At 39.9% G+C, this 13,760-nt stretch overlaps 1 protein-coding gene across 1 annotated transcript in view; it reads left to right on the plus strand.

Moving 5' to 3' along the window:
- Positions 1 to 13,760, plus strand: part of IRAK3 (interleukin 1 receptor associated kinase 3) — a 74,519-nt gene that overhangs the window by 42,597 nt on the left and 18,162 nt on the right. The window contains exons 7-8 of the mRNA XM_007942755.2: positions 5,503 to 5,617; positions 7,241 to 7,359. Of these exons, the coding sequence (XP_007940946.2) occupies positions 5,503 to 5,617; positions 7,241 to 7,359 (234 nt within the window). The remainder of the gene's footprint in view (positions 1 to 5,502; positions 5,618 to 7,240; positions 7,360 to 13,760) is intronic.

Consider the following 13,760-nt stretch of genomic DNA (forward strand, 5'->3'; position numbering starts at 1 on the left):
AAAAACAAAAAACCCCTGCAATATCTGGGAAGAGGTCAATAAGGGAAAAAAGGTAGGGAAACCTGCAATATATGTGGAGAGGACAATAAGAGAAAAAAAGTAGAGAAGGAGAATAATAAACAAAAAATGGGAAAAACGCAAGAAGAGAAACAAGGAATGGGGTCAACCATGAGAAAGAAAAAAAAAATTGCAACTAGGAACAGGGAAAAGAAAAAAAGCTGAAAACTAGAACCTGAGATGGGAAGAATAAAGAATAATAGTGAAAAGGACAAAAGTAATAATAATAATGGTGGTTTTAAACAGACAAAAACAAACAAACTAAAAAACAGAAAAAAGAGAAAAAAAATCAGGGCAGTGCAAGGCAGGGCACCCAGCCTCCATTCAAGCACACAGACTGGGATGGAATTCCTGCCAGCCCAGAAAGTTGGTGGGAGTGAGGGATGGCTGCACTTCCATTCATCAAGATGGTGTGGGGTATAAGAGGAACAAGGGGAATCTCACACCTTTCCAGTAGTCTGGGTTCAGAATGTCCTTGGGGTTCTTGGCAAGTGGAGCTTGTTCTTAAGTCCCTGGAATCTGGGAGAATGCTGTCACTTTAAATATCCAAAATGGTCAAGCCACTTGTAAACATTCAAAATGGCTGCACCCTCTGGACATGCAAAAGTCCACAGCTCAGCTCATCTTCCTCTTCGCTGCTTTCCCTTTTATTCCCCAGCCACCAGAGCAATTCTCCCTGCAGTTGCTGGCTAGCAGGCTGATTTTTAGGTTAATTCTTAGGTCTTACCACCACTCGGCAATATCCAAGCTGTCTGTGCCATCAAGATTCCTGCCAGACTGCAGTTCCGTATGTCTCCTTTTTTGGTGTTTTCATGCAAATTCTTCTGCTAGTTGGACTTTAGTTCACTTCTCTATTCTTCCCTTCAAGGTTCAGGGATCCAGGATTATCTTCTGTATCTGTGTTAATTGGTTCCCCTTTTCTTTGTTGAAGAGGGTCTGTGCAGTCTTTCTGCCTATTCTGCTATCTTACCGGAACTCTCCTCTTCTGGTTCCCCACATTCTTGACAACCTAATGTGTATTCTTATCTTTTAATTTTTGCCATTCTGATAGATAAAAATGGTTTCTCGGTGTAGTTTAAATTTATTTTTCAGTATGAGTAAGAGTAATCATCTCTTCATAAATTTGAGATATATTTCCTTTTCTGTGAACCGTCTGAAAATATCCTTTGCTTGTTCCCCTTTTTTAAAATTAGGCTATTGGAGCATTTTATACATTAGATATAAGTAGCCTATTTTTTATATTATGAGGTGCAAATAATTTTTTACTAAATTGTCAATTTGTCTTTGCTAATTCTAGTTTCTTCCATGTAGAAATGGTTTGGATTTAGTAGAATTTATCTATTCTTTCTTTTCTGGGTTTTATATCATAGTTTTAAAAGCCTTCTTCTCTAGATTATAAAAGAACTCACCCATGCTTTTTTTCTCTAGTACTTTTATGGTTTCATTTTTCACATTTAAATATGTGATCCATTTTATAGTTTAAAAGGCCTTCCCCACTAAGAGGTTATAAAACAATTCATTTTTTTTTCTAGTACTTTTATGGTTTCATTTTATTTACATTTAAATATCTTATCCATTTGGATTTATTCTGGTGAGATATTTTCCACATGAACAACAACAGCTTGTCTAGGTAAAAAATAAATCCTGTTGTTTTTCTTAAATGGAATTGTATTAACTTTATGAATGAATTTAGGGAGAATTGACAACTTTGTGATGTTCAGTATTCCTGGTATGCCATTATTACTGGTTTTGCTAATGTTTGTTTAGTCTTAGGCACTATTTGAAGTGCTTTATGTGTAGTAATTAATTGATCCTTATGACGACCCTATGAAGTAAGTACTGTTATTGACCCCGTTTTGCAGATGAGGAAACTGAGGTAGATCTTAATTTTTCTATAAGATGCAAGTCATTTCTTAAATCACTTCCACTTTTCCTGTTCTTAGACATTTCAAAATGAATAAGGCAGGCACAACCTTTCTTCTTGGACCATGGTACCTGGTATGTAAGTAAACAGGCAATTTCAGAAAACTATATGATGAGATGAGGAAGTACAGAGCTTGGAAGGAAGAGGAAATGGTCACTGGGACTTGGGCTGGGGGAGCAGCACATTAGGCTTCTTTGAAGGAGTAACATTTAAGCTTGAGGGTGAGTGTTTTTGATTTAATATTAAGAGAAGCCCATAAGCCCTGTGACTTAGTATTGCAAACTCTTTAGAATCTGGCTTCTGATTCCTTTTATCCCACTTGCTCAAGGAAAAGGAAGGGAGTTAGTATTTTTGAAGGTCTGACCTTGTCTAAGTTTTACCTTTCATTAAATTTTCATAAGAACCTTGGGAAGTAGGTGATTTAAATATTATTTACAGTTGAGTAAATAGGCTCAGAGAAGTTAAAAAATTGCTCAAATCTACCCAGTTGATAAAAAGAGCAGAGATTCAAACCCAGGTTTGTCTGTCACTCAGGTCTGCTTGCTCTGCCACACCATGGTATCTTGTGCCATGTTCAGTCCACACAGGTGCTCAGAAATATTTGTGGAATTGATTTGGAAAGCTATCAGATCTTGCTGATCTTCAGGTCTACATAATCTAAAATCCTGCTGATTTCAAAGTCTGTAACAAAAGGATGGGGGGGGGGGTCCATAGGCTCAAAACCCACAGTCCCTCTTCATGGCATCTCTGTATTCCATACCTTGCTAACTCCTGAAGTATTCATTTTTCTATTTGATCAGTAATATTTGAAAATAAACAATTGGTCTTTTCTACTATGTCTATATAAAGTAACCTAATGGGAGTGTCTAATTATTATTAATAATATTCTTTTTTTAAATTGTGATTTGGGTGAAAATTTACAGAGCAAATTCACTTTCCATACAGCAGTTCACCTTTCCAAAGATTTATTTCTCTTTGAATTGTCTTAAATTGCAGGAGAATCAGCCTGCAGGTAATATAGATTAGTTTATCAACTGGTATGTCAGCCAGATATACCAGCTCAATCCTTTTCAGTCAATTGCTTTTCATTTTATAGGTACTGTCTGAATCATAAGAGGTGTAGGGATTTTTTACATACTTTCTGCCACGGAAGTTTTTGATCTTTTTTAAAAGTCTGTGTGTTTATATGTGTGTATTGGAAAGTTTTGCTACTAAAGAAATTAATTATAGACCTATATTTCAAACTTTTTTTTAAAAAACAGCTTTATTTATTTAAATATACCTAAGCATGCTCAAGACATAATAGATGTTCAACAACTAATTGTTGAACTGGTTTCACCCAATCCAAAAACCACTGCCATCTAGTTGATTCTGACTTATATAAAATGCAACCACCATCGTGGAGTTATAGTGACCCCTCCTTGGGTTTCTGAGGTGGTATCACTACACAAGTAGATTGCCCAATCTTCTTTCCAAGGAGTGGCTTGTGGGTTTGAACCACCAGCCTTCTGGTCAGCAGTCAAATGCCTTAGGCACTAAGCCACCAGAGCTCCTAGTGACCCTATAACCAAACCAAACCAAACCAAACTCACTGCTGTCCAGTGAGATCTGACTCATAGCGACCCTCCTTGGGTTTCCAAGGAGGTATCACTACAGAAGTAGATTGCCCAACCTTTTTTCCAATGAGTGGCTGGTGGGTTTGAATGGCCAGGCTTCTGGTTAGCTGTCAAACACCTTAGGCACTACACCACCAGAGTTCCCAGTGACCCTAAAGGAAGAAAAAAATGACCCCACAGGGTTTCCAGGGCTGTAAATCTTTATGGAAGCAGACTGCCCCATCTTTTTCCTGAGGAGTGTCTGGTGGGTTTGAACCACTGACCTTTTGGTTAGCAGCCGAATGCTTTAACCACTGCACCTTGAGAGTGCCTAGAACTGTGTTCATAGTATGTGTGAATTTCACATTTTGTATTTCATGGTTGTTACACATGTTCCATTGGTCTCTGTAGCAATGACACATATTCATTCAAGACAGAATCTTATTAATAAGCTAATAAATGATTATTAGGAAAGCAGCCTGAGAAATGTATTTGATAGTAACATAGAAATCTGTGATTTAAAATTATTGATATGTTTCACAGCATCAAACTTTACTAGTCAGGTAGATTAAGAAGTATGGAGATAACACTGGGTGACTCTTTTAGCTGTGTGACTGGCACCTAGCATAGTACCTGACTGTGGTGTAGTAAATTACTTAGTGTGGCTTTTCTACCCATAAGTCTTTGTAAACTCCAAGGTGGGATTTTCTACGAGCAACTGAGGAGCTCCTGATTGCTGAAGTTGTCCACCTGGAGTATTTCTGTTGGGCGTGGCACAAAACAATGTTCTGGGAGGTGCCCACTCTCTCTCAGGTGCTTAGAGTTCTGATGCTATGATTGGCTAGTTTGGCCACTCTGCCGGGCTGGAAAGGAGGCTCCTAGAGGCAGAACTCTCTCTCTGACTGCTGGTTGAGGAGGATGTGCTGCTGAAAGAGACACGCGCTCCTGAAAGAGACACCCGCTGCTGGGAAAGAGACGCAAGAGACACGCATTGCTGAGTGAGACACCGAGGGACACGCACTGCTGGGGGAGAGACTGTGAGAGACTGTTGGCTGAGGGATGGTGGGCTGGGAGAGAGACTGAGCATTCTTCCTGAACTTGAGTTGTAGCCTGGTACTTCCCTAATAAACCCTGTAATCCGTGAGTTCTGTGTGGCAACTGCAGCAAATTATCGAACCCAGGAGAGAGGTGGTGGGTGCTTTGGGAAGAACGGTTGGAGAAAAGACTGGCGGGAGGCAGCATGTCTGGCCTCTCAGGAATAGGCCTTGGGCTATTGATAGTAATTCTGTCTTCCTCTTGTGGGATTAGAGGAGGTCAGAACATGTGGCCTCCTTGCCGTTTTTGCACTGACATAGTAAAATAAATAAATAAAACCAAACCCACTGCCATTGAAGCCTTGTCCAATTCATAAAGACCCCCATTGAGTTTCCAAGGTGGTAAATCTTTATGGAAGTAGATTACCCCATCTTCCTTCCATGGAGTGGTGGGTGTAGTGTTCAGTAAATGTTTGTTGAATGAATACAGTCTGTTTCCTTCTGTTTTGGTTAATTTACTTCCACAAGTATAGCTAAACCAATGAAATGAATAATTTCAGTTGCATTTATCTTTTGTAAAGTACCCAAAATCCCAAATCTTATGACTTTTTGCTTTCTTAAATTTTCTGTTTTACATTTGGATATTTTATTTATATTCCCATAATCACAGTCATAATCAAAAAGAGTGCCTAGTATTTTTAGAAGTCTTTAGACAAATTTGGAAAGCATATCTCCATAATGGATCCGGTGAAATTATTTCTCTCTTGGCTAATTTTGTAACTTGCTTTTGATTCATTCTCCATCCCGTCCTAGCCACCTCCCCCCACCAGAGTATTGTTCATTTCCAATTTGGATAAACAATTTTATGGATTTAAAAATCTTTTGTTTCAAGGTTTCATCATCCAAACATACTGGAGTTGGCTGCATATTTTACAGAGACGGAGAAGTTCTGTTTGGTTTATCCATATATGGAAAATGGATCATTATTTGACAGATTACAGTGTGTAGTAAGTCATACCTATTACTCTGTCTGGTCTCCTGACCCTCTGTAACCTCAGGGGAGCTGCTAGAAACTTCAATGAGCTGGGAGGCCAAGATATGTTCACATGAGGGGATAGCCAAGGATGGGTTTCCCAAAGAAGTACAGCATGTCTCCATGAATTATTTTCTTACTCTTAAAAGGCTGCATAAATACCTGAGTTGTGCCCGTAACCAAAAATTTGGTAATCCAAAAATTTGCTAATTGATTCTATACCTTTACTGAGTTTATATCTGTGTTACATTTGGATATTTTATTTATATTTTCCAGATATTTTTTATTTGTATAACTTTATGCAAAAAAAAAAAAAACCTCACTGCCCCCAAGTCAGAGCCGACTCATAGAGACCCCACCTGGGTTTCCAAGGCAGTATCACTACGGAAGTAGATTGACCAACCTTCCTTCCGAGGAGTGGCTGGTGGGTTTGAACCACCAGCCTTCTGGTTAGCAGTCAAATGCCTTAGGCACTATGCCACCAGAGCTCCCGCTTTATGCAATTTACCACTCAAAACAAAATATAATGGTGATATAGCCTCCTGAAAGAGAAGGTTAAAGAATATAATGATTTCTCACTAGATTTTTTTTTAAATAATATTTTATTGTGTTTTTGGTGAAAGTTTACATAGCAAGTTGGGTTCTTATTTGGCAATTTCCACACAAATTGATCAATGACATTAGTTACACTTTTCACTATGTGTCAACATTCTCTTGTGTTCTGATTATTCCTTTTCCAGGACTCTAGTTGTTCTGCCCCTTTATCGTTTCATGTTTGTTTTAGATTAAATATTGACCTTTTGGACTCATGTTGTTGTTGTTGTTATTTGCCATCGAGTCATACAGATGGTTTTTTTAGCAGAGAACTGACCCAATGGGTAATATGGTTTATTTTGTGTGTCACCCTGCTTTTCTGCTGAAAAGGTGATCTCAGGGCATACTTTTCATTCAAGGTTTAAAGTATCTCAGAGCAGTAGTTTCAAGGAGTCTTCTTATCTCAGGAAGTACAGTTAGTCTGACCTTTTTTTAAAGAATTTGAGTTTTGTTCTACATTTTTCTCCTATTCTATCCAGGATCATCTGTTGTGACCCTGGTCAGATTGGTCAATGATGGTAACTGGGCACTATCTAGTTCTTCTAGTCTCAGAATAGTTGAGGTCATGGCTCACGTAGGCTATTGGACTTCACAAGATGTTTTTGAAGGGTAAGTTTAAAAATCAGTTCTTAAGAGATTGTTTCACTTAGAATGAGAATAAAAACAGATTATTCTCAATTACCCACACTACTGTGCCACAAAGAACTTAAAAATCTTATTTAATGAACTTTAAACATAGTTACCTCACTATCCATGTTTTGATAAAGCTAATATTAAAATTATTTGGTATTTCTATTTTCACTAAAGAGGCCTAGAACTGTTACTAGAAATAGAAGAAAATGCATCTTGAATTAAAAATAGGTTGTGGGAAACCAAATGTTGATTCACCCAACCTCAGCTCCTCATCATTATCTGGTTCTATTCTGGCACACTCCAGGGTATGAATACATTTATATACTTCACTCAGAAAGTGCAACCAAACCAATTACTGTTGTCTTTTTAGGGTCAAACGGCCCCGCTCTCTTGGCACATTCGAATCAGTATATTAATTGGAACAGCCAAAGCCATTCAGTATTTGCACAACACTGAACCGTGCTCGGTCATCTGTGGCAGTATATCAAGGTAAATTATCCTACAGCTCTTTATACCTGAAAGTCCCCTTCATCATCATGGGTGAGTTGTACTTCACACCATTCTCCGACTGTAATTTTCTTGGTATGTATGTGTGTGTGTGTTTAGAATTCTCATCTAAGTATTTAACATCTTACATTTTTGTTAATGAAAATGTGTCTGCCAAGTTGAAAAAGCTAAATTTATACTACCAAAGCGAGAGCTTAGATTATCTCTGGGAAGTATTAATGAACAATGTCTGGTAGACTGTTCTGTGTATTTTATTAATTATACCTGTTAGCAAACCTGTATTAATGTCACATTAAAAAAAATTTTAATTGAAGTATAAGTGACATATGGAGATTCCTATAATAGCAATAAGCAGCAATTAAGTCAAAGTTGGATGACACAACTGATTAATGGGTCAGCTATCAACTGAAAGGCTGGAGATTCTAGCCCATCACAAGGTGCTCAGAAGAAAGGCCTGGCAACCTACTTCCAAAAAACAGCCACTGAAAACATCATGGAGCACAATTCTACTCCAACACACAGGGGTCGCCACAAATCAGAATCAAGTCAACAGCAACGTTTTTTGCTTTCTTTTTGTTGTTTTTAAATAGCAATTAAAATTCTCAGTCCTTGCAGCTCCAGTATCTTGCTGATTCCACCGAGCCAGCTACCAGCTACCTCCATAGCTTTGTATGTTGATCAGTGATGAGCCAGTATGTACTCCAGTGTTTGTTTTTGAGATGTAAGAATTTTAGAAGCAAATGTTGTATCTTTTTCCTTCTCCAGTAAACATAAAGAATCATTCAAATAGGGAGTAGATATACTGTAGGAAAGCCTCACCTGGTGAATTTTTCCTATGTCCCACTTTATCATGACTGACCAAAAGTAGGTAAATACACCTTTATTAACTAGTAAGTGAGACCAAAGGTATAAAATAGCCTCAGAAAGAACACTCGGACCCAGAGGCACAAAACCAAAAGACCAAGCATATAGCTGAATATTCTAAGGAGGTCAGCCTTGAGAAAGACAGAATCTACCTGGTGTTGATGCCTTCCTGAGCTAAGAGACATGGCTCAGAGTCATTACTTAGGGGCTTCTCTTTGTCCTTCTCATGGCTTAAGGAGCCCTGGTCCTTGGGAATGGAATGTGTACATGTAATCATAAACTTTAGCTCAACCTGAATAACCCTGTTGCCCACTGGAGGTGGGTGGACTTTTGGAGTATTCCCCACTTATCCATAAATGATGAAACTCTTCCTTCTGTCTTCTCTTGATGTGAATGAACTGGCTCTGCATCACTCCAGGCACGGGCCCACATTTTTGAGTAAGAGAAGCAAGAGAGAACGTAAAGGCTGCTGTCTCTTCTGAAACCAACTCCTAGTATCTTGAAAAAGGCTTTTCATGTCCTTTTGATTTGAGCGAGAAAGGAAGAGCTGATTGCTTATTTGTTTTTCTGGTGAAATTAAAGCCATGTAAAGACTCTAGATTTTCACTTACTCTTAGGGGAAGGAAGGTCTGCCCCAGTTGCAGTGTGGCAACTCATCAACTGCTAGTGGCTCCATAGTATTAGCATAGATTTGATGCATCCTCGCGGAACCTGGGATATTGCAGGGCAGTGAAGATCTCAGGGGTCGCTGAAGTCACCCTTAGGCTTGTGCTCCAAGGGCTGAGATGGCCACCCCTATGCTAATACAGCCCCTGTCCACTCAGCCAATATAATGTCTGGAACTTTGCTGTAGATATTTGTTAGGATTGAATTGAACCCTAAACCCTGTACCTGTAGGTGTAATCCCATTTGGGAATATAGTTTTATTATGCTAATGAGGACCTTTCAGTTTAGGCTGTGTCTTAAACCTAATCACTGCTCGATTATAAAAAACAGCATAGACACAGAGAGAAGGACAAACTGAGAAAGACAGAAGCACATGAGAGGATGTGCTGGGCTATACACGCCGAGGCAAGGACACCAAAGAGAGCTATAGCTGGTGCCCTGAATTTGGACTTCTAGCCAAATCTGAGAAGACAAATTGCTGTTCTTTAAAAGCACCCACGTGTGGCATTCTGTTACTACAGCACTAGGAAACTAAGAATATTCTTCCTTTGGTTTTAATGTTAAAATAAAAGCATTAGCTTATTTGAAATCCCAAGCAGTGTTGTTGTTAGGTGCCGTCAACTTGGCTCTAAGTCACAGCAACCGCAATGCAGGAGATTGAAACGCTGCCCGGTCCTGCGCCTGCCTCACACCTTTGCTGTGCTCCAGGCCATCGTCACAGCTGCTGTTCAGTCCATCTCGTTGTGGACTGTCCCTTTTTTGTTCACCCTCTTCTTTACCAAGCATGATATCCTTCTCCAGGAACTGGTCCTTTCTGACAGTGTGACCAAAGTAAGTGAGACAAAGTCTGGCCATTCTCACTTCTATGGAGCACTCTGGCAGTCCTTCTATTTTCAGTGTTTTTCACCAACACCATAATTCAAATACATCAATTCTTCTTCAGTCTTCCTTATTCATTGTCCAGCTTTCACAAGTATATGAGGCTACTGAAAATACCATAGCCTGGGTCAGGTGCACCTTAGTCTTCAAAGTAACATCTTTGACCTTTAACACTTGAAAGAGGTCTTTTGTAGCAGATTTGCCAAGTGCAATGTCTGATTTTTTGACTGCTGCTTCCATGGACATTGACTGTGGATCCAAGTAAAATGAAATCCCTGACAACTTCAGCCTTTTGCCCATCTGTCAAGATGCTGCTTATGGGTCCAGCTGTGAGGATTTTTGTTTTCTGTACAGTGAGGTGTAATCCATACTGCAGGCTGCAGTCTTTGATCTTCTTCATCAGTTAGTGCTTAAGTCATCTTCGCTGTTAGCAAGCCAAGTTGTATCATCTGTATATCTCAGGTTGCTAATGAGTCTTTCTCCAGTCCTAATGCCATGTTCCTCTTCATATAGTCCAGTTTCTTAGATTATTGGCTCAGCATACAGATTGAAAACATACGGTAGAAGGATACAACCCTGATGCACACCTTTCCTGATTTTAAACCATTCAGTATCCCCTTGTTTTGTTCAGATAACTGCATCTTGGATCTGTGTCACAGGTCTTGGTCACAGCAACATGCAAGCATCACAGAACAACAACAAATTGACAGATGAGTGGTGATCCCAAGAAGTAGTACATTAATTTTAGTAATTTTCCTTTTGTGTGATTGAGTTCAGCAAATCCTTTCCTAAAAGTAGAGTTTGAGAGAGTGGAGAGGAGAGACTGTTGGGGTTCTGGTACTCACAGTGAGGGAGATAGGGAAGGCTACCACTTGGAGCATTAGCGTGGAGAGGAATACAGTACAGTCTCTTCCCACTTCACAACTGACTTCTGTGGCCAGCATTGGGTGAGGCTATTTGGATGTGACTCTCCTGGTGTTAGAGACAGGCTGTGGGCCTAATTCCAAACTTTTCACCATAGGTTAGTGTGTTAGTGGCTCTCAGTGTCATCAATTAGTGGTTCATTTCTAGGCAAGCTCTCAAGAAACAGACTCACAGGCAGAGATATGCCTGCATGGAAAGGGAGAAGTTGAGTCATGGTTTTTCTGTAACAGAGGTCACGTGGAGCACTGAAGCTATGTTGGCCCTTCAACGATATCCAACCTAATTAACATTAAGATATCAAGTCTGTACATCCCTACATTCCATCAATTTTGGAGTACAGCTATAGCCACGGGTGAGGCCACTCTCTTCTGTCAAGGACAGTTCCCAGGCCAGGGCTCAGTTATGGGCCATCAGCTGCCAGCCCTTGCTGGGCTAGGAAACACGTGCCTCGGTTCTGGAGCAGTGTGCTGGATGGGCAGCATCGCAGCCACCACAGTTATGAAGGAAGATTTGACAGGAAGTAGCTCTCCAAAACATGACCAAGAATTTTCCCTTTCCATGTACCTTCTTTTCCATCCTCTTCCTATCCTTTCCTCTTAGTTCCCCTAATGTTTAAATCAGAGGAACTGATTTGAAAAGCAGAACTTACACTTAAAATATGATTTTGACATGTCACTTAACTCCTCTATGCTTTAGTTTTTTTCCTTTGCAAAATGCTAATAATGGCATAATCATTTCTCTTTTTTAGAATTACATGAGATAATTCATATACAGTGCTTAGCAGAGTGTGCATTTATCAAATGGTAGCTCCTGTTGTTACTGGTCAAGAAGTGGTAGGGATGGTTCATTGTAGCAGAGGTGTGGTGGCCAATCACTGTTTTGATTATTACTCTTTTATATACCTCCCTTGTCACTTTATTGTGTTTCAAAAGCAGACCCACAAACTAGGTTCTATTTTAAGTAGGATCACTTCTCTACTAATATATGTTTATTAAACATCCTGAAAAATCACATTTCTTTTAGTTCATAAATATTTATGGGACATCTGTTGTGTACAGAGCATTCATTGTATTAGGCCAAAATGGAGGAAGACATTGACAATAATAGTCTTATCTTCAAAGGTTCACCTGGTGACCAGAAGGTTAACACAAACACAGAAAATATATAGCACAAAACTGAATATGCCCAGTGTGTGGTTGGTCTGAGAAGATTTCCTCTAGTTAGGAAGTTCCAAGCCAAGTATTCAAAGAGGTGAGTCATGACAGTAGATTGAAAGAAAGAAGATAGAGTATTCCCAGTGAAGACAATAATTTTTTCAGGGGAACAGAGTAAAGAACTGACAAGTATATAGAGAAAAACTGATTGGTTGGATGGGAAAGGACTAAGGCAAGATGAGACTGGACAGAAATAAGAAATGTGGTGGGTAGATGAGTGGATGGGAGTCTTGGATGCTAACTTGGCTGGGGAATCAGGCTCTAAGGAGGGACTCTGAGGCATATATGGAATATAGGTGGGAGTGCAAAGGTCCTGGATCTCTTAGGTGGTCTCACAACTTAAAAGGAGGCCAGTTTTCTAGCACATACGCCAAGTATGGCTGGAGGTACCAAACAGAATCTTTTAAATAACATTACTGGACAGAATTCCCAATGGGTAGTTTAGATACAGAGTATTGAGATGGTTAAGGTTATATATCAACTTGGCTAGGCCATGATTCTCAGTGGTTTAGCAGATATTATATAATCATCCTCCATTTTGTGATCTGATGTGAGCAGTCAGTTAATTGAAAAGGGAAGTTTCTTGAGAGGTGTGGCCTGCACCCAATATATATTGGTGTTCTGGCAAAGCTCCCTCTCTCTTTCTCAATCCTGCATCCGATTCATCTTCTGACCTCTGATTCTTGAGCCAGAAGCCGGCTACTTGACCTGAAGATTTTGGGTTCATCAGCCCCTGCAACCATGTAATCAGGAGAAACCTCCAGCCTGATGCCTAACCCATGGATTTGGGACTTGCCAACATCTACAACTGCATGAGCCATTTCTTTGAAATAAATCTCTCTTGATATATATATATATATATATATATATATATGTATATATATATATGCTTCATTGGTTTTGTTCCAGTAGAGAATCCAGCCTAAGACAAGTATCAAAAGATTTTGTCAGAAACACAAGAATTACATTGAGGAGGTAGGATTTGAAGTAGAAAGGCATCTAGCAACATATTTTTTGTTTTTGGTGGTGAAGGTGCTGCAGATTGTTGCCTTTCTGGGTTTTCCAAAGAGTTCAAGGACACAAACTGTGGAGCCAAGGGTTAGGGTCACCAACAAAAACCACAGCTTGTACATATGGGCAGTGAAACAATGCTTTACTTACATAGAGAAAAGGCAGAGCAAGGTCAGCGTCACATGTGGCACCAGTCTCCCATTGCCATCAAGTTCCATCCCTACCATGGGTGCTGTGCTAGTGTTCTGCACATACCCCTCTTAAGCCACAGTTGAGGGACCCCATTTCCTCTCTGCCAGGAGAGGATATAGGAATGGGGTTAGTCAGGTGCCATATAATGCACACATGAATGCACACATGAGAAAATATTTACTGTAACAGGGAGAGATTTTCTTAAGAAGGAGAAGAAAGAAGAAGAGAGAGAATGCATTCCCAGACTCCATTATCAGGGCCCAAGGCTTCTGTTTAGACAGTCCAGGTGGGGACTGGAAAGCTGCACCATAAATTGTTTTCCTATTTTCCCAAGACAAACAATCCTTCCATAGACTACAGCCACCCAGGCATACTTCAGAGGGTAGAGGTCCAGTGCTGTAGGCATTTGTTTGAGAACTGATTTTACAAGGGCTCATCAGTGGTCCCCGCCTGCTCCAGAGCAAATGAGCACCTTCCACAGACACTGAACTCTCCATCTTTCTGCTAAGCCTGCCAGCAGAGATGTTGATTAGTGCCAACTATAACAGTAGATTCCATCCCCTCCCCCTTTCATTTGGTGATGTGCACACCTGTTCCTGGAAACTGGAATGAGACCAACTCATTTCATTCAGG

Source organism: Orycteropus afer, unplaced genomic scaffold, assembly GCF_000298275.1.
Source record: "Orycteropus afer afer isolate SDZICR_OR568_19922 unplaced genomic scaffold, OryAfe1.0 scaffold00097, whole genome shotgun sequence".
Lineage (NCBI taxonomy): Eukaryota > Metazoa > Chordata > Mammalia > Tubulidentata > Orycteropodidae > Orycteropus > Orycteropus afer.